Source organism: Podarcis liolepis, assembly GCF_965112155.1.
Source record: "Podarcis liolepis genome assembly, chromosome: 14".
In the NCBI taxonomy this organism is placed as follows: domain Eukaryota; kingdom Metazoa; phylum Chordata; class Lepidosauria; order Squamata; family Lacertidae; genus Podarcis; species Podarcis liolepis.
This window is the reverse complement of record NC_139569.1, coordinates 47,095,490-47,116,375: the sequence shown is the minus strand read 5'-3', so window position 1 is coordinate 47,116,375 and position 20,886 is coordinate 47,095,490. Positions and strand designations below refer to the sequence as shown.

General features: G+C 50.8%; 1 protein-coding gene across 2 annotated transcripts; it reads right to left on the bottom strand.

Annotated features, from left to right (window-relative positions):
* Positions 1-2,926: 2,926 nt before the first annotated feature.
* Positions 2,927-13,238, bottom strand: NMB (neuromedin B). Of its 2 annotated transcripts, none has more exons than XM_083476083.1 (4): positions 13,187-13,238; positions 9,820-10,354; positions 6,926-7,122; positions 2,927-3,166 (listed from the first exon to the last, which is right to left on the bottom strand). In XM_083476083.1, the coding sequence occupies exons 2-4, from the start codon at positions 9,950-9,952 to the stop codon at positions 3,125-3,127; spliced, it is 372 nt and encodes a 123-aa protein (XP_083332209.1). In that variant the 5' UTR covers positions 9,953-10,354; positions 13,187-13,238; the 3' UTR covers positions 2,927-3,124. The 2 variants fall into 2 exon arrangements, with proteins under 2 accessions (XP_083332209.1, XP_083332210.1); XM_083476084.1 differs by lacking the exon at positions 13,187-13,238 and adding an exon at positions 12,742-12,789.
* Positions 13,239-20,886: the final 7,648 nt, after the last annotated feature.

The following is a 20,886-nucleotide window of genomic DNA, read 5'->3' as shown; positions in this document are numbered from 1 at the left end:
CGCAAGACAAAAACGTCTTGTGCTTTTTTTTTAAAGCCGCTTGAAGAGGCGCAGTTGCGACGGACCATGCTTCGCAAGACGAAAAGCATCGCAAGACGAAAAGACTCGCGGAACGAATTCTTTTCGTCTTGCGAGGCACCACTGTAGCTCTCAAGTCTCACACAGGAACTGAACCCTCTTGCACCTTGACTGATTCCTAAGCATCTCAGACTTCAGCACAGCTCTCTTTTAGCAGCAACCTCCACGTAGCACTTCAAAAGCAGTGAGTACATCCAAGGAAAGCCCCTTTCGGAGCTCGTTGATGTTGCATTTTGTGTTTGTGTAGTAAACTGGCTTGTTAATAAAATTATAAAAGCCATTTGTGTTGTATGCCAATGTGTCTGGGTGAAGCAGCATGAGGTTTGTACCTTGGAAATATTTGCACCAGTGCTTCTGTTTTGATACTTAATTGGAGCGGTTTTTGTTCATTCGAGCCTTCCCCAAAATGTAGTCTGAAACGCACAGAGGGCACCAGGTTGGGGAAGGCTGGTTTTTACCCAGCATGAGTTGCCTGTGGCCATTCTGACATTGTTGAATTCCAACTCCTATCAGCCCTAGCCAGCAGAGCCCAAGGGTCAGGGGAAATGGAATATGTCGTTCAAGCATTTAGAAGGGCACAGGTTTTCCACTTGTGGTTTATAAAGTACTATTCCTGATGCAATTATGTATAGTTTGCAGAGGCATAGCAAGGTCAGGCGCTACCCGGTGTGGAAATTTTTTTGTCACCCGTGCCCATCGGCGGCTCGGGGTAGGCTTGGGAGTTGTGGGCGGGTGGTGCGCCCAATGTCACCCCCCCCAGCGATGACACCCAGGGTGATCTGCCCCCCACCCCTCTTCCTACGCCTTTGATGGTCAAGCTGGGTCAACTGGACTTGGGTTACTTTAAACCAGGGTTAGCCAACCTGGTGCCAGCTAGGTGTTTGGCCACAACTCCCCCAATCTGTGGCCAGTGGCTAGGCTGCCTGAGGCTGATGGGAATTAAGAGTCCACGGTAGCTGGAGGCCACCAGGTTGGCTCTCCTGGCTTTCTGAAGTACGTTAAGATTATGTGCACCACTGCAGTGGTTGTGGCTGAAGCGTTGGAATGGGAGAGCAGGACAGCCTTGCCTTTGCCTGCTGCTTTGGATTTCTTCTCCTTAAGCACCGCAGCTTCTGCTAGATCAAATGGGGGGGGGGACTTTGGCTCTCTGGATGTTACTGAACTACAACTCCCATAACTCCTAGCTTTTGAGCATGCTTGCTGGGGTTGATGAGAGTGGTAGTTCAGCAACATACGGAGGACCAAAGATTCCCCAAACCTTTGCTGGATCTTCTGCAGAGGTTCTCAACTACATTCCACACATGCACCTGAATTTTCACTTCAAACAAGGCAAGGAGGAAGGTTGACCAAGGGAAGAGGAGGTATCTGGGGTGATCAAGGGCAACCAAGTTTCCTGCTTGATCTTCTGCTCTGTCTGAGCCATCAAGGCAGCTGTGGCATGACTTCCAGCAAGGCTCAGATATCTCTCAGGAGCAGCAGTAGGGCGGGGACGTGTGGCTCTCTAGGTGATGCTAGACTACGACATCCAGTGTCTCTTGACTATTGACCAGTCCCACAATGCTGATGGGAGCTGGCATCCAACAACATCTGGAGGGCCACAGGTTCCCCCTCACTACTCGGGTATCAAGGTATCTCTTGGACACATGGTTGGGATTTCCTATTATGCTTGCCAATAGCTCAGTAGCAGGACATCTGATTTGCAGGCAGAAGGTCCCAGGTTCAACCCCTGGAATTGGCAGTTAGGGCTGGGAAAGCCCCCTGCCTAAAGCCTAAGAGAGCCACTGGCAGTCACAATAGACATTAGTGAGCTAGACGGTCCAATGATCTGATTTGGTATAAGGTACTGTAGCTTCCTATATTAGAAGGGAATAAGCTGTGGGAATGGCTCTGGCCTTCGGTTATGATACATTGAGCCAGGGTGGAGCAGGAGAAGGAAGGAGAAGTGGTCATCAGCCCTCCATACCTGAGAACATCCTGGGAAACAGGAGAGACCTTGAGGGTCTCTTAGCTGCATGCAGAGCAGGACTATTGAGGTACATTGCCAACCAAAGCGACAACTGACTTTGTGGCCTATTGTATATTACTCAAGCAGTAAAGCAGTGCAACTCTTATCAAATGATGCATATGCAAATAAAGAAATATTAGGACCTATTACTTTAAATATGGAAGTGCACACAGGAGCAGTTGGAATCTCGCATGGAAAACATCAACAAAGCACCCATTAGAGGTCTGCAGTGCAGGTTAAGGGATTCGAGTGTAGAATTATTGGGGGGTATTTAATCTGTTTACTTGTGCTGCATCATGGGATCTGAAAGGTGTTGTCAGCAAGCAAACCAATAACTCCTAGATTCATGGCTGCAGAGGAGAAATATGAAAGATACCCTGACTGAGGAGGCACTGGCAGAGATGGGTGAGGTCACCATCTGACCACCCACTGCCTGGGTCACTGGGCCATCTATGGTTCCACTGCTAGGGTTTGTCTCCCAAACAGGTGCCTCATGTCCTCCAGAAATGGCCCTTCTTTCCTCTGCAGACCAGTCCATTCTGTCAACAGCAGCTGTCAACAACTTAGAACAGACTAAGTTCTCCGGTACTCTCTTTCGCAGATGTGAAACCTCCATATCTCCTTGGACTGCAGCACTTATCAGTCCCAGAGAGTATAGCCAATAATTGGGGATGGTGAGAGTTGTAGCCCAATCACATCTGGTTCTCCATCCCTTTCTGAGCTAGTCCTTCTGTGGCTGCTTGCTTTCTGCTGCTGCTGCACACAGTGATGACTGCGGACTGAAAACAATCCTCTCACCTGTGCAAAGAGAGACATTTATTCACCATGCCTCCTCTACCAGCCGCTGCAGCACAAGGAAATGCCAGGAATTTTCTATACAGTCAATACTTGGTTCTTCAGAGAAAGGGGGGGGGGGTCAGTATTAGGATTACAGTTATAAATTTGATATTTTACACTACAATTCTTGATGCTTTCATTGGGAACTGCCCTTCAGGAGCTCACTTTCCCCCAAGTCTGTGGTGTTTTCCTCAGTTCATCCATTTAAATGTATTTTGCCAGGTACTTTGTGAAGAAAGGTATTTCCTGTAACGAAAAACACAGGCATCAGTAGCTTACACTTCAGCATAATAGAAAGCAAACTGGCCTTGCCCACTGATGAGAGAAGAGTATAGCTACTCCATCACCACCTTGGACATCTAAAGTGGGTTTTGCCCCCTCCTGGGCTGTGTGGGCTCCCTGACTTGCTCTGCTTATGGAAGGAAGCGACATGATCTCATCCTTTTAGTAAGTCAGCCAATGTTAGAAGGATGACAGCCACCCTTCTGAGGCCTTCAGGTAAATAAAAGGTAAAAGGACCCCTGACCATTAGGTCTAGTCACAGACGACTCTGGGGTTGTGGCACTCATTTTGCTCTACTGGCCGAGGGAGCTGGCGTACAGCTTCCGGGTCATGTGGCCAGCATGACTAAGGCACTTCTGGCAAACCAGAGCAGTGCATGGAAATACTGTTTACCTTCCCACCTATTTATCTACTTGCACTTCAACGTGCTTTTGAACTGCTAGGTTGGCAGGAGGAGGGACCGAGCAATAGGAGCTCACCCCATCACGGGGATTCAAACTGCCAACCTACTGATCGGCAAGTCCTAGGCTCTGTGGTTTAGACCAGTGTTTCCCAACCTTTTTTGGGCAAAGGCACACTTGTTTCATGAAAAAAATCTCGAGGCACACCACCATTACAGCCCCGTGACGTCAGCGCGCAGCGTCACGCCGGGAGGGACATGAATTGCTAGCAAATTACATAATCACCTCCTTGAGGGCTGGCTCATCTTCTCCGAAGGCAGAACCCCATTAATTAACAGCACAGACTCACACCATAGCCAAGATGAGGGGGGAAAACCTCAGTCATGCACAGTCATGCACATGTGGGGGCTAAATGAGGACGAAGACCGGGCAGAGAGCAGGGTTCAAATCACCCCACCTGGCCAGGACAATCCCTGGGTGCTCCCTTGGGCCACTTGCCTGACCCACCTCGCAGGGCTGTTGTTGCGAGGATAACACGGGGAGAACCACGTGCGCCCCCGGAAGCTCCTTGGAGGAGAAAGCGGGCGATGAATGCAATGCACGAAATATATGAGAGGCGACCAGGTTTTGCAGGTGAGGGGCCCCCGCCAGCCTCCGCTTCCAACACCCGGCGCAACGACGCCGAAGTTTCCCCCCGGGCTCGGCTCGGGGAGCAGCGCTGCTCCCCCCGGCTCCCCTTCGCCCTCCCGGCTCTCTCTGCCGCCCACTGGGGACCCCCCTCACCTGCCAAGTCCGGAGCGCCGGTGGAAGTTGCATGCATGCATGCAGGGCGCCGCGTTGCCATTGCACTGCACTGCACTCCATGCAACGCCTGCACGCATGCATTGCCTTGCACGCCCGCCAAGGGGTCTCCCCGCGGTCCGATGCGTCCCCTCCGGCGCGGATGCAGCATTGCAAAAATAACACCCCCCCCGACGCAGCCCTACCTGGGGGGCAGCCTCCGCCTCCGCCGCTCCGCCTCCGCGGGGATCCCCGGGCTCCATCCTGCCGCCCGATCTCCGCGGGGGCGCAGGCAGGCTGCGCGGGGTCTGCGCGGAAGAGCCCCTGCCCGCCCAGCCGCCGCCGCTGCGCTCATTCCATGGCCGGGAGAAGAGCGCTTCAAACAAAACGCCCGGCCCGCCAGGCCACGCTGGGAAACGTAGTTTGCCCAAGGGCGAGGGGACTACGGATCCCGGCAGCCCCCGCGCCGGGGACGGAGGGGGAGAGGCCGGGTGCAGGGATGGAGGGACGGGTGGGCGAGCGAGTGAGTGAGTGGCAGCCGCCAAGCCTTGGCCGAGAGCCAGGAAGGGCCTCCCCGGAGGAGGAGGAGGGAGGCGCAGAGCGGGAGGGAGGGAGGGAACCCCAGGGGTCATCTAGTGACAGCGCCCCAATCGAAAATTTGACTTAAAAAAAATATCTTTCGAATTTTTTAATTTTTCCCGCGGCACACCAGGCAACATCTCGCGGCACACTAGTGTGCTGTGGAACAGTGGTTGGGAAACACTGGTTTAGACCACAGTGCCACCCACATCTTCAGGTAAATAGGTAAAGGTAAAGGGACCCCTGACCGTTAGGTCCAGTTGTGAATGACTCTGGAGTTGTGGCGCTCATCTCGCTTTACTGGACGAGGGAGCCGGCGTACAGCTTCCGGGTCATGTGGCCAGCATGACTAAGACACTTCTGGCAAACCAGAGCAGCGCACGGAAAGGCCGTTTACCTTCCCACCGGAGCAGTACCTATTTATCTACTTGCACTTTGACATGCTTTCGAACTGCTAGGTTGGCAGGAGCAGGGACTGAGCAATGGGAGCTCACCCCATCACGGGGATTCAAACCGCCAACTTTCTGATCGGCAAGCCCTAGGCTCTGTGGTTTAGACCACAGCGCCACCCGTGTCCCCTTCAGGTAAATAGATGGCATCAAATTGTTGCACTGAAATGAGGTTTATTACATTAAGACCTCTCTGGTAGTGAACCTACCTAGACCAGAGAGTGATGAGCAACAAGGATCTGGTGATCCCTGAGATCAGGCACCTGGGTGGGGTTCAGGACCTTGGAGAGCTCTCTAGCCCAAGCAGGAGATGTTGTGCAACAAAGCCAAACTGCATTAAAAGGAGAGGGGTTCTGGTACCAGCCCACAAGAAATAGCCGGAGGAACCTAGGAAGCACTGACTCTGCCCACCTGATAAACTTGGAAGAGGCAAGGATTTGGCCTGATAGTCAAATCCCCACTCCGGGATGCAATTAAATCCCAGTGTCAGAAAAAGAGCTATCTCTTCCCCAGAGCTATCTCTACCACCACTGGTGCCAGCAGGATCCTTGCCATGCTGGTCTCCTGGTCTGCTCCCTACAGTAGGAGGAGGACCAAGGGAAACACATTGAGAAGAATATATAAAATACAGACACCGACTTTATTCCTTTCCTACAGATTCCTTACGTAGTTTCCTCTGGTGGCTGCAATGCATCGCACAAGTGTTTGCAACCACTGCTTTTTTTCTGGAGGGACGCAGGGGTACGCATACCCCTAAACATTCTGTGAATCTTTGTACTTTTGTCCATTTACTGTATTTATTTTCCTTGATTTGAACTATAAATGGTGATTTTCTTGAGTAAAAATGAGAGTACAGTGGTACCTCAGGTTACATACACTTCAGGTTACACACGCTTCAGGTTACAGACTCCGCTAACCCAGAAATATTACCTTGGGTTAAGAACTTTGCTTCAGGATGAGAACAGAAATTGCGCGGTGGTGGCAGCGGGAGGCCCCATTAGCTAAAGTGGTGCTTCAGGTTAAGAACAGTTTCAGGTTAAGAACAGACCTCCAGAATGAATTAAGTTCTTAACCCGAGGTACCACTGTACTCCTAAACACTTTTAAAGGGGGGGGAAACACTGTCTGCGACACACAATGGTCTGAGCACAGTTAACTAACTCAAACATGGACCACATTTCACAGGCAGTCCTGTTTCCAAAATGAGACTAGAATTAGTTGACTCTGCCTGCCATTGGCTCTGGCTCCACCTGGTGCAGCAATCGAATTGCTAGCACATTTGCAAAGCTAGGCAGGGTCAGGTATGGCTTCAAAATGGATTGGGGGCCACGTGTTGAGGTTCATGCATTGCAGGGGTTGGAGTAAATGACCCTCGGGGTCCCTTCCAACTCTACCATACTATGATCCTATCACTGGCTCTACTGTCAGCCCCCTAGTCTTCTGTGCCACCAGTCCCACTGGGCACCAGCCACCACATTCATTCCCTTCAGGACATCTAGAGAGGATGGTGCTCACCTGGTCATTGGGATCACGCTTCCCTTGGTTCTCCTCCAGCAGCTTCTCTTGCAGGAGTATTTTAAGAAGTTCGCTCATCATCAGGTCTTTCATCCCCTCTCTGAAAGCCTTGGGGGTGCTGTTGGTCTCTGAACTTTCTGAGAATGCAGACTGGACATGAGGAGAGCTTAGCATACTCTTCTTCCCCATGAAATGCCCTGAAATGACACCAATTCTGGTCAGTACAGTGCTGGCCCATTTTTTAAAAAAAAAATTTTGAAGGAGAGCTTTTGCGCACTATGGTTCGAGGGGTCTCACCACGGCCACATCCTCTTCCTTGCTGCTGTTGTCGGCCCATTGACTTGTTTTCTTCATTTGAGCTCAAACGGGTATGGGAGTACCTACGGTTCGTCAAGCTGGGCCCTGCCAAAGGCACATGCCCAGGGTGTGTATGCAAAAATCATGCCTCTCCATTTTGCCTTAGAGTGGGGGCCATCCTTACCAGGGTGCCAGGGATGGAGGCGCGCCGACACAGCTCCTTGTCAAGGGCACAAGGAAGCCTAGATACACCTCTGAACAGGGCGAATAGAACCGAGTGCCTGGAAATCTGCAAAGGACAGCTCCACGCAATAACATTTTATTGCAGATCCCACCTTTTATTATATGCTATTTAAAATAGATTTTGTTGGATATCATGCGTGTGCTTTTTAAAAACAAATGAATAAATAAGTAGCCCCGCTTTTTTAAAAAATCACCCCGTCTTTCCACTTTTCCAGGGAGCTTGTGGCCATCTCCTTACCAGAATGCAAATTTTCAGAGGAAGGAAGCACTTTTAAGTAACAATCAAGGTGGAGATTTGGACTTCATGACCTGCCCTCTACCTCAACCGCCACACCATGGCAGCCCTGCAAGAGAAACTACGGGGTGTCGTAAGGCACTATACTGTCTCTGATGCTATTTAACATTGACATGAAGCCATAAAGAGCAGTGAGGAGGAGATCTGGAGCAAGACGTCATCAGTACACTGATGATACCCAACTCCCATTTCTCAGTAACATCTGAACTGGGAACGGCTGAGAAGGTGCAGGACCAATGTTGGTGTGCAGTGAATAATATTATTCCTGGTGAGGAATAATAAAGTCTGCATCCTGACAGGCTGGAGTCTCTAGAAAAGTGGTTTCCAGACCCAGGAAGTCTGCCTTGGGTTGAGTTGCTGTCCCTGAAGCATTGGTGCTGTGCCTGGATTCAGCTGCCACTGGAAGCGCAGGTGCCCTTGGTGGCTAAAGCACTTTCCCCCAACTTTGGCTTGTAGGACAGCTATGATTGTTTCTGGATCAGGACAGCTTGACCACAGTTGCACATGCACTGGTAACCTGGAGACTGGATTCCTGTAATGCGCTTTGCGCAATTGAGGTTGGTCTGGAAGTTTCAGCTGGTGCCGAATGCAGCAGCCAGGTTGCTTGAGGGGCCGAACTCCCGCCATCATGTAACCCTTTGTGGGATTTGCACTGGCTGCACACCTGCTACAAGGTCAAGGTCAAGGCTGGGTACTAGCTTGTAAGACCCTCTGCAGCTCAGGACCAGGTTACTCGAGAGACTGCATTATCCCTTATATACGCAGCAGATTGCTGCCATCTGTGGCAGAGCTTCTCCTACAAGTTCCAGAGTGGTTTGTATCCTGCTTGGTAGGATACTGCCCTGAGACCTGCAGGTATAGGGTGGCATATAAATCAAATCAAATCAAAATAAAATAAATACAGAACAGGGCAGTCTGTGTGGCTGCCGTTAGTCTGTGTAACAGCATTCCCATCAAGGCAAGCAGGCGCCCAATACCTGCACTTTCCAGAAACAACAGAAGACATTTTTGTTCCAACAGCTGGATAAACAGGTCTGTGCTATGGGTATTTACTTCACAATACTTTTTAAAATTGATCTGTTATTTCCTGCATTGTTTTAAACTGTTTTTAGCTGTTCTCGTTGCATTTTTTTGGGCATCCCCTTGGGACGTATGTGTGGAAGGTGATTAATAAACAAATTAATAAAGTTCCAAGCATCACCAGTGGTGAAATAATTGCTGCTCTGTTAATTTGACCATCCTAGACAGAGACTGGATTTTCAACCTGATGACACGGGGAGCTGTCCCCTCTCCTGCTGCTGAAAGCATTGTTTTCTGATCCTCTGTGCCTGGCTTTCCAAACAACCCCACACCCAAATCAAACCCAGCGCTGCATTAAAGTCTTAAAAACAAAGCAAAACAGTATTGATCTGCCATTTAGTTAAAGGATAAGGTGTTAAAATGCAGCACAAAAATCACCACCGCCACTGTAACTTTCGGCCACAGAATCACAGGGCTGCAGGGCACTGCTTAACCAAATCCCATACAATTTTCCTTCTCTCGCCCCACAGAGTGACCTACCGGCTTCTTGGTGGCAGGAAGTACCCCCAGGCTCACCTCATCCCACCCCCATTTCCACAGGTCCTTTAGACTACCCTTCCCCAACCTGGTGCCCTCCAGACGTTTCAGACAGAGGGAATCTAAAGGTGCCCTCGATGATGGAAGGAACTGGGCACATAACTGATCTAGCAGCACAGATTCTACCCACCCTCCCCAAGCCCGCCCCATAACTTTATTATCTTTACACATATGAAAACATTAAACATTAAAAACTTTCCGATGCAGGGCTGCCTTCAGATGTCGTCTAAAAGACGGACCCAGCTAAGGAGCACAATTTTGCAGCCTCTGCTCCAGTCCTTCGTTGCCCCCACCCCACCCCCACCCTCTCCAGACACACACGCAGCCTTTTTTCTGCCAGGATCTTTACTAACAGGCAAGCATTTCCCACCGTCTGCGTTGGGAAGCTGCCCCCTTGGCAGACCGCCCCCTCCAGCGCCGCAGGGAGACGCAGGGGCCCTACCTGTAGCCCAGAGGTTTTCCCGGAGCCGGATGGGTCCGCCGAGCGAGGGCGAGACAGAAAAGGTGGCGAAAAGGAGCAGATAAGCCAAGCTCCCCACTTGTAGGATCCTGCTGGCGAATCCTGCCGCCGCCATGGCTCTCTTTCTGGGCAGCGAGCGGACTTCGACGGACCGACGGGCGGACGCGACGCCCTTGTCTCGCCTCCTCTGACCACTAGGTGGCTCCTCTCCTCCAAGCCTCTTTCCTGGTCTTCGCCCCGCGTGCGGTCCTGCTGTTTAAATAGCCCAGCCGTCGGGGCGGGGACTGACGCGGGGGAAGCGTCACCTTAGCAGCGCTCGCCCAGGGAGGGGTCGCCCTGGAACTGCCTTATCACGATTTTGCGGCCCAGCGGGACACTTGGCTGCCCCCGGGACGGTTTGGGGGCAGAAAAGAAGAAGGAATCGGGGCAAGCACGGATCCAAGGGATTAATTAGGGTTTGATCCGAGCCCACCTGCTCCCAGACCTATTTGGAACGCCAGGGTCAATCCTGAACCACCTGAAATAACAGAAAGGCAGTCTCTCTGAGCACCTACAGAGTGCAGAGCGACTGGGTAGCCCTAGGAGACGGAAGGATGTGGTAAAAGCTGCCGTCAAATAAGCTAGGAGAGCTTTCCCTACAAATGCCAGCGAGGCAGAACCCAGACGAAAGCAGATGTCCTGGTGCACTGGCCGAGCAAAGCGGCTCCCTCAGTTCTGGGCAGGAGGCCTCGCCCAGACACTTTCCTCTAGTCAAGTCCCATTGAATCCAGCAGGCTTACTTCCGAGTATAACCACGTGTGCATGCCAGGGTCAATCAAATGATGGCCATTGCTTGCACACTGGCAGGGTTGGGGGGGGGGGTCGGGACCTTCCATGCCTGGGAGCCAATTCCTGGGGGTTGAGGTCTCCCAAAGTTGATGGGCATGGCCGTTCACATGTGATCGTCGATTATGCGGGGCAGGGCTTACCTTACCCCCCCCACCCCCCAATATTTTATTCAAGTTGGCACCCCTGCTTCTATGCAATTGGGCCATTCCCACCTACCCATCGCAAACCTGCGCTTCCATCTGTTTGAAAACTTTCAAGGGTTAAAAATAAAGTTTGTAAAAAAACAAACAGAAGCCTTCCTTTGGGGATTATAGGGGCAGAACTACCCGAAGTGTATAGAAATTTATTCATGTATGCGACTACAGTGGCAGGAATGTTACTTGCCCAAAAATGGAAAGAAGAAGTCCCAGCAAAAGAAGAATGGATACAAAAACTTATGGAAGATGCAGAAATGGCGAAACTTATGGGAAAAATAAGAAATCAAGGTAACATGCTTCTTTATAAAAGAATGGAAAGGATTTATGGAATATTTACAAACTGTAAATAGGTAAGAACATTGGCAGGATTGTTGTAATAACCCGCAGTTTCAAAAGTGTATACATTTAAAGTAGATGAATAATTGAGCAAATTAAGTTACTTTGGATATGCAGAGAATATTGAAAATAAATTTAAGGAACCGCAGAAAGAGGGGAGGGAGGAAGTTGAGTTTTGAAATGTTAAAAAGATTGTAAAATTATTGAAATGTATAAAACTGAAAAAGACAATCATATGTGTTGTGGCCCATGCTTTCCTGGACTCAGGCTCACTCCAAATGCAGGACATCTTAGTTGGCAGGCATATCAAGGACAAAGTTGTAAAGTGAGACTTGATGGCAATGATGATAATAGCAGTGGCCATGGAGGATAAATTCCCAGGCAGGCCGCTCCGTTTTCCGCACCTCTTGCCAGCAGCAGCAGCAGCAGGAGAGGCCGAGGCGCCGAGACAACAGTGGAGCCCGTGGAACTGGGACTGTCATCCTGCTCTGCCTTTGCTGCCGCCCCTGCCTCTGAAGGGAGGCGAAACGCGGGGCCACCCCCCGGGCCCACCAACCGCGGATTCACAGCAGCTTCTGTACCTTTTAAAAGTACCAGAAATGTGGTCCTCCAGCTGCGTCCTTTTCTTGGGTCATAGAATCATAGAATCATAGAGTTGGAAGAGACCACAAGGGCCATCGAGTCCAACCCCCTGCCAAGCAGGAAACACCATCAGAGCACTCCTGACATATGGTTGTCAAGCCTCTGCTTAAAGAACTCCAAAGAAGGAGACTCCACCACACTCCTTGGCAGCAAATTCCACTGTCGAACAGCTCTTACTGTCAGGAAGTTCTTCCTAATGTTTAGGTGGAATCTTCTTTCTTGTAGTTTGGATCCATTGCTCCGTGTCCGCTTCTCTGGAGCAGCAGAAAACAACCTTTCTCCCTCCTCTATGTGACATCCTTTTATATATTTGAACATGGCTATCATATCACCCCTTAACCTCCTCTTCTCCAGGCTAAACATGCCCAGCTCCCTTAGCCGTTCCTCATAAGGCATCTTTTCCAGGCCTTTGACCATTTTGGTTGCCCTCCTCTGGACACGTTCCAGTTTGTCAGTGTCCTTCTTGAATTGTGGTGCCCAGAACTGGACACAGTACTCCAGGTGAGGTCTGACCAGAGCAGAATACAGTGGCACTATTACTTCCCTTGATCTACATGCTATACTCCTATTGATGCAGCCCAGAATTGCATTGGCTTTTTTAGCTGCCCAGTCACACTGATGCAAATGTTGCAAATCAACACCTTGTTACACTTCGTGCAGACTTCTGGAGAGGGGAAGGTACTCAACAGTTGGATAGGACTTGGTGGGGGGTTTTTTGGAGGGGGGGTGCTAAGAAGGGGGTTGCCAGTGTTGAGTTTGTATGTTTCTCCGCTAGTTAGTGGATGGGACTATAGCTTTGTTTATTGTTTGAGTATTTTTCTAAAAAAAATTATTAATTTAGGGGTGGACTGTGTTATCTTTGTTTTCCCAGTATGTCGCATGGAATATTAATGTATCGTACGATTCTATGGCATACTGTATATCACGGTGTCAGTCACTTGGAGACCCCTGTGTGACAAGAAATTAAAAAGTTTTCAGTAATAAATAATTGGACAGCTGCTCGTGGGAAGATGTTCCTCCCGCCGTCACGCTGCGTTTGGCTAAAGAAAGAGCCTGTTTGTGTCTCTCCCTCTGCTCTCGACCGAGGAATCCTGCACAGGGAAAGATTCCTTTCTGGGACGCACCATGTGCCCAGATGACAGGTGTCAATCCAACCTCTGCTTAGAAGTCTCCCATGGAGCCTCAGTCTAGGGACCCTGGAGGTAGCGGCGCAGAGGAGAAACTTGCGGGGTCTTTGGCGTCTCCTCCTCCCTGCTCAGGCCCGTCCCGTCGGGCAAAGGCAAAGGCGCTCCGCAGCGAGCGCCCCCTTCTGCGCGGCCGTGAGCAGAGCTGCGCGGGAGACTTACCGTCTAAGCGGCGCCGTCTAAGCTGAGCGCAGAGCGGGCTGCGGGCGCCCAGCGCGGGGCGGTGCTCTTATATAGAAGCCGGGAGGGTCATGCAAATGAGGCGTTTGGCCCCGCCCCCGGTCCCTCCCTCCCCGCCCGGCTCCGACGGGACGGGCGGCATTCCGGACAGACGCAGCAGCGACGGCGGTGCGCGGACTCCGGGGCGAGAGAGACGCGCAGGCGAGGAGGCAAAGCTGGCTGCAGGACAGGGAGTTGCAGGAAGAAGAGCCTTGTTCGAAGGGGAGGACCACAGATCTGCTGCCCCTGCAATGTAGACGGCCAGGCAGAGGTGCTGTCAGGACAGGACTTTGGGGGCAGAACTCTAGGGGTGGACTGAGTCTGAGGGGCCCCAAAACGCAGCAGAGGCTTAACACATAGGTTAAAGCAATACCCATCTCAAGAAGAAGGGGGAGCCTGTGACTTAAGATTGCGCCCCAGAAGCTGTTGCAGCCCACCCACCACTTTCATGTTAACAATGCCCAGTTAAAATAAATGTTTAAAGTCCTCCTTGTGAGAGCAGACCTTTTATGCTGGGGTGGGGGAAATAACCCCCTGGTTTGTATTACTACGGTCCACGCCATACAATCCAAGTGCATGCAATGCACATTTACAGCACACATCTTCCCCCCAAATAATCCTGGGAACAGTAGTTTGTTAATCATGATTGAATTTTACCCTTAACGAGAGGGAAACGACAGGTCCCAGAATTATTTGGAGGAAGGCAGGTGCTTTACAGGTGCGTTGAACAACACCTTGTTTTTCATTCTGCCTTGCATCAGCAACAGCCGCAACCTGCGCACAGGATGCCAGGCCTAGATCTGTTTCTTTGGAGGCCTCCTGGCCATGGGTCAGCCTAGGCCAGTGGCCTGCCTGGACTGACAGCCGCTGTCCAAGGTCTCAGGCAGAAGGTCTTTGCCATCCTTTCCACCTGAGATCCTTCAACCGGAAACACTACCAGCTTCACCTGGGACCAGTGGCGTAGCGTGGGTTGTCAGCACCCGGGGCAAGGCAAGTAATTTGCGCCCCCTAACCCGTGGATTTTAGCACTCGAGTGCGAGCGCCCCCCCCCCCAGATGTTGCGCCCGCCCCCCTGCACCCCCCCACGCTACGCCACTGGGGCTGGGGGCGAGCGAAGGAGCCAAGGACTCCCCCCCCAAAGGCTCAGCAGGAATTTATTAAATTTATTATTTGCGGAGCCCCCCGCGGGCTGAGGCAGCTGAAGCCCCCTCCCCTCGGGCGCCTCCCCGCCCCCTCCTCTCCTTGGGCTGTAGGTGGAGCTCCAGATCTGGGCTTGGCGAGCGCCTCTCCTCCTCCCGGCCGGGTCCGGGGGCTTCCAGCCGTGCTCCGTCCTCGCCCCCCCCCCCCGCGGCTGAGACTTGCGCTGAGAGCCGGAGCCAGCGGCGCCCCCTTCTGCTGGGAGACCCTCACCCGCCCGCCGGCTTCCTCTTGGAGGGTTTAGGCGCAGAGAGGCCCCTCGGAGCTCTCCTCCCTCCCAGTCGGCAGAAGCAGCCGCCGCCTGTGGCTGGGCCGAGGGGATGGCGGCGGCGGCGGGGTGTGGAGGCTGCCCGTGCCCGGCCAGGCGTCGGTGGCGGCGTCGGCGCTGCTGCAGCGGCTGCTCCTCCTGCGAGCAGTGAGTGGAGCGCAGCCGCAGCGGCGGCGGGGGGCGCGCGCGCTAGGGCGCAAGGCTGGCGGTGGCAGCGGGGAGCCCGGCGGAGGAAGGAACTTGTCCCTTCCCTCTGGACTCGCGCCCCCCCAGATGTTGCGCCCGGTGCGGCCGGCACCCCTGGCACCCCCCACGCTACGCCACTGCCTGGGACCTCTGTACCTGCAGAGTGCCAAGCACCCAGGTTACACAACCATGAAAGGGCAGACTCCATACTGAAGATCCTTAGGAAAGGAATTGAAAACAAACCTGTCAGTATCATATGTCTATGGTGTGGACACACTTCGAATTACAATTGTTGTTGGCATCTGTCTGTCTCAGGAGACAATGGAGTGTGCCTCTGGGGGTGAAGTCAAACCACTGTGTTAGCATCACTGAAGTGACCTCTCTGGGTGCAAACTTTAAAAAACCCTTTTTTAAAAAAACCACAACCAAACAAAAACCCTACTGTGCTGCGTGAAGACCTAGGAAGTCAAGATTGCATTATTCATGCCTTTATCTTGTTCGGCAAGCAGTGGTTTGTCAACTTTGGGGGGGATTTAGTGTCCAAGATTTCGGGGCGTGCAGAGTACAGGCAAATGAGAAGCACCTACAGCATGGAGTTATTTGGTTGATTATTTTTTTTCAGGGGTAGGTGGGCATTAGAGTGAACAGGGCCAGAGCCTAGAAAGGATTATAGTGAATATGTCTAAGGAACTGGGATTAACTGATACCAAGAACAGGCTGACCAAAGGAAGCAGTGGCCTCGTATTCCCAGGGGAAATTACTGGATGCATCCAAGCGTGTCTGATGAGATGCAAGAGGCTGCATTAGAGCAAAAGAAGCAGGAGATCGGTACATCCTATGCAGTGGCAAAAACATGGGATGGATTTGCTTGAAGTGCTGCAGCACAGCATTTTGTATGCAAAAGGACAAAGTCCTGTTCTTTTGGGCATCTCCAGGTAGCGCTGGGAAAGACACCTGTCTGGAATCCCACAAAAGGAAGAAGAAGAATAGTTTGGATTTGATATCCCGCTTTATCACTACCCTAAGGAGTCTCAAAGCGGCTAACATTCTCCTTTCCCTTCCTCCCCCACAACAAACACTCTGTGAGGTGAGTGGGGCTGAGACACCTCAGAGAAGTGTGACTGGCCCAAGGTCACCCAGCAGCTGCATGTGGAGGAGCGGGGAATCAAACCCGGTTCACCAGATTACGAGTCCACTACTCTTAACCACTACACCACACTGGCACCAGTCCATGTAGGTAATACTGAGGAAAATAGACCAATGGTCCGGCTCAGTGCAAGTCGTGCTTTGAATGTTCAAGAAGCAGGGCTTTCGATGATGTTCAAGAAGCAGGGCTTTATAGCTCAGTGGTCGGACATTTGGTTTGCATGTAGAAGGTCCCAGGTTAGTCTAGCTCTAGGTAGGACCAGGAAAGACCACAGCTCAGACCTTCACAGCTGCTGCCAGTCAGTGCAGATGGTTCTGATCTAGATCTGAAACAGTATAAGGCTGCTACATACCACTTGAAACATGCCCCATCTTTGTTAAATCAGACTTTGTTTCAGAGCATGGAGGAAAAGAAAGTCTCTGTGCAACTACAGCATGCCCAACCCTTGCTTGCCCAAGAGGTTTATATGAATAGGATGGTCATTACTGCTGGGAAAGGTCAGTGTTCTACAGAGCACATGAGAAGACCCAGGATTAGAATTCTTTATTGATTTACTCCCGCTTTTCCTCCAAGGAGTGCAAGGTCCTCTCCCCATTTTATCCTCACAACAACCCTGCGAGGGAGGTCAGGCTGAGAGGCTGTGATTGGCCCAAGGTCAACCCATGAGCTTCATGGCTGTGGGGATTTGAATGCCAGGCTCTTCTTATAGTTTATATTGTACCTGTGAGTGAAGGGACGCGGGTGGCACTGTGGGTTAACTCACAGAGCCTAGGACTTGCCGATCAGAAGGTTGGCGGTTCGAATCCCCGCGACGGGGTGAGCTCCCGTTGCTCGGTCCCTGCTCCTGCCAACCTAGCAGTTTGAAACACGTCAAAGTGCAAGTAAATAAATAGGTACCACTCCGGCGGGAAGGTAAACGGCGTTTCCGTGCGCTGCTCTGGTTTGCCAGAAGTGGCTTAGTCATGCTGGCCACACGACCCGGAAGCTGTCCCTCTGCCAGTAAAGCGAGATGAGCGGCACAACCCCAGAGTTGGCCAAGACTGGACCTAATGGTCAGTGGTCCCTTTACCTTTACCTGTGAGTGAAAGTATGGTTGGCATTTGGAGAAGACTGGAAGGAGGCTTCCATCTATGTTCTGTGCGGGGTACTATGAAACAAGTTGAGTGCCTTTCTAAAGAGCACAGGAGGATCGGTCGAAGTAGGATAAGCAGTCATTCATTGTTTCTGTTGTTTTGTTTTAATTATGAGCAATAATCAGTTTGCTTTATGGTCTAATCCAAGGTTGGCAGCACCACTTGACCTCTTTGGGCACCTGCCCACGCCGACTGCCCTGGCAGGGCATGCGCCATGCTTTTTAACCCTCTTGCACCCAGTCTTGCACCCAGTAGTGCCAGGTGACTGGATCTAGCCATGCTTTGAATTTCCCACAATGCCCTTGACCTCTAGCATTACCCTGGAGCATTGTGGGAAATTCAAAGGGCAGCTGGGCATGCCCAGCTGCCCAGCACTACTTGGGATGCTGTCAACACAGCAAGTTCAGCCCCCCAGGGCCCAGTTGAGAGAGGAGGGAGTCCACCTGGGGATACTTTGCACAGGGCCAGTCAAATCTGATGGAATTTAAGAACTGTGAAAGGACGGCTCAGATTTCTGAAGTATTATCTCTCACTGCCTGCCAAAGGTGAACTACCCATTCGCTCTGAAGTCTCCGTGTTTTTAAATGTCGATCCGATCAGCTATGGATATTGCCTTGGTCCCTAGAACTCATTTTGATGGATTTTTTTCAGTAGTTGGAGATTTAATCTGCTCTTGCATTTCCCTTTTAAACAGTCTCCCATGCTGGGGTGGCCTGATAATGATCAGAAAGCTCAGGAGCCTCGTTTTTCATTTCTTAATATACAAAGCCTGAAAAATAATAATAAGCAAAATACAGCCAAAGCTTGCATTTTGGAAGCAGAATTATATGATACAAAGGGAATCAAAATCTGCTTAATTTATGCTTATCAGAGAACTTGGATTTACATTGGCAAAGAACGTATCCAGGGTACCTCTGAAGCTAATATGCCCAATTTAGTAGCTGCCAGTTCATCACAAGAGAAGCTTCCATCTCAAGTGAAAGCAGAAATCAGGTGTAATGTTTGTAGTACAGGCAAGTAAACAACTGATTGCTGGGTCTTGCAAGACGCCCATGCACAGTGATTAAGGATTAAGGATCCAGTTCCTCATGCCTCAGCTAGAGATTGCTCTGGCCCTTTTGACATACCTGTGGTTCCTATGTGCTGCACACATTTTTACAGGCTTTACCTACCATTACAGAATTATCATGCAATGGCTACAATGCTGCTGGAACAGTATTTTAGGGAGAAAGTGTGCAACAGCCACACAGAAACCAGGGCTTCTTAAGGATGCTGGGAGGTAGATAGATAGAAGATTCACTTCACTCCTCCCCAAATCCTGCCTCTTTGCCAGCAAAGTCTGCTGTAGGCTTGTCGTTACAGTTAAATCCCATGGGATGAAGGAATCTTAATGCTTTTTTTTTTCTTGCTTTCTGGAAAAAAAAGTGCCATTCTTAGGCAATATTTGTGGGTGACACCTCTCTTCGCAGCAATTAGCTGTTGCCTACATGCGGGATATCAGCATCTGCACACAGTGTAACAAGGTGTTGATTAGCAACATTTGCATCAGGGGACACACACACAAATGCCCAAGAAAAGGATGCAGCCAAAGGACCACATTTCTGGTACTTTTAAAAGGCACGGAAGCAAATCTAAGGACTATTATAAAACACACAGAGAGAAGGCTGTTTCCCCCCAAAAACCATTCCCACCTGCCCCATACTGGACATTGTATGTGGACAGGTAAATACATAGCCACTAGTGCAGCTAGTGGGCCCTGCTTTCAGTGCAGATCAGGTGATGGATGTTGAGCCCCCTCAAAGAAGTCACCTCCACAGGGTGAAGGAGGATCTGGCACACCAACCAAACCCAGTTCCTCACCACTTGCCCACATATTAGGCAAACAGGGTTGTTGTACGCTATTCTTTTAGCCTCATCTGCCTTATTTTCAGTCTGCAATAAGGGTCTAGCACTAGGCTAGGGTTGTTGTGAACCACTCTCAGCCTCATCCTCCAACATGTAATAGCAACAGTAGACTATGTTGTAGGGTTCTTGCAAGCTTCTCTCTCTCAGTCTCAGATGCTCCAAAACTAGTAATTTGGTGTTACCGGGCTGCACTGACGGAAGCATTGCATTTTGCAGGGCAGGGCTATTTTAGATATGCATATACAGTCATACCTTGGAAGTCGAATGAAATCCATTCCGAAAGTCCGTTCGACTTCCAAAACGTTCACAAACCAAATCGGGGCTTCTGATTGGCTGCAGCAAGCCCTGTCAGACGTTCAGTTTCCAAAAATAGTTTGCAAACTGGAACAGTCATTTCCAGGATTGCGACGTTTGGGAGACAAAACGTTTGGGAACTAAGCTGTTTGAAAACCAAGGTACAACTGTACACACAAGAGATTTGCCCTTATTGGTAGCCCACTTGGTCCAAGATACAACATCAAATGTTTGGTGGCCATCTGCAGGCTGACTTCAAAGTTCTTAGGAGCAGAGTGTACCAAGGTTTTATCCTCATTTTATCTTCCCAGCAAACCTATGAAGCAAGTTAAGGCTGAGATATTGATCAAGTGCCAATTTTGTGATCCAGTGAGGCGTTATTTGAACTTCACTGCTCCTAACTGCTAGACCACACTGGCTTTCTTTCTGCTTCCAAATTGTACCACCTAAGGCAGGGGTGGGGAATGTTTGGCCCAACAGGTGCTGCCATACTACAACTCCCATCAGCCCCAGCCAGCTTGGGCAATGGCCAGGGATGATGGGAGTTGTAGTTCAGCAGCATCTGAAGGTCCGCCAAAGGTTCCCTACACCTGAGCAAAGATTAAACATACCACTCCGCCAAGGGTTTCAACCTGAAGCCAGTCTGGATTCCAGATTCACTGCAAGGTGACAGATGTGGGAATATTAGCACATTAGCTGGTGATGCGCACGCAAGCGACAAGCCAGCATGTTAGAAACTGCCAAAGGAGCTCGCGCCGTCACGGCTATGAGGATGCGATTGTGCTAAAACACACACACGTCTTTGGTGACCTTTTCTAAAGGAGGTGTGATGCTGTTGGGGCAGGAGTCAAGTTACTAATGAGAAAGTGTCCTCTGCTCTTAATGGGGAGCTACAAAGAGAAAAACGAACCAGTGCATAAAATCGCAGCATTTAGAGATCACGTACATAGCACGGAAGGCAATGCTACCTTCCCTCTGGTCACCTGGTTCCTTACTGCGGCATGCCATGGATATTGACAAGCAGCCCTGCTTGGGACAGACATGCTGTGTACTGGCTTCTCTGCACCCCCAAGCTTGCCATGCAATGAAACCGTGGGGGGAAAGGGGTCCTCCACATCTTTAGAATGCAGAGAAGCAAGTCTCTGGGTAGCGCACAGTGAAGGCTCCAGAATGCAAGGGATGCTTTTCTTTTCCTTCAAGTCCTGTCTCAGAACCCAGCTTTAGGAACACCGAAGATTGTTTTGTGTCAGGTCAGGCTCCTTGTCCATCTAGGCCAGGGATATGGGGAACCTTTGACCCTGCAGGTGCAGTTGGACTACAACCCCTCATGCCTGACCGTTCCAGACGAGGTTGATGTCAAGTTGGAATCCAACATGTCCCCCCATGCCTGATCTAACCAATCATTGCCTGTTCCTCTGTATCTGGAGGTAGCTCTCCAGAGTTTCAGACAGTGCATTCTCTCTCTTCACTTGATACCAGATGATTTTTTAAACTGAAAATACCGGGGATTGAA

Excerpts from the sequence above, each read along its gene's own strand:
- NMB (XM_083476083.1), bottom strand. The coding sequence starts at position 9,952 with ATGGCGGCGGCAGGATTCGCCAGCAGGATCCTACAAGTGGGGAGCTTG. Across the intron at positions 7,123-9,819 it reads GGAAAACCTCTGGGCTACAG|GGCATTTCATGGGGAAGAAG; the intron begins GTAGGGCCCCTG and ends GTGTCATTTCAG. Across the intron at positions 3,167-6,925 it reads AGCGTGATCCCAATGACCAG|GAAATACCTTTCTTCACAAA; the intron begins GTGAGCACCATC and ends TTTTCGTTACAG.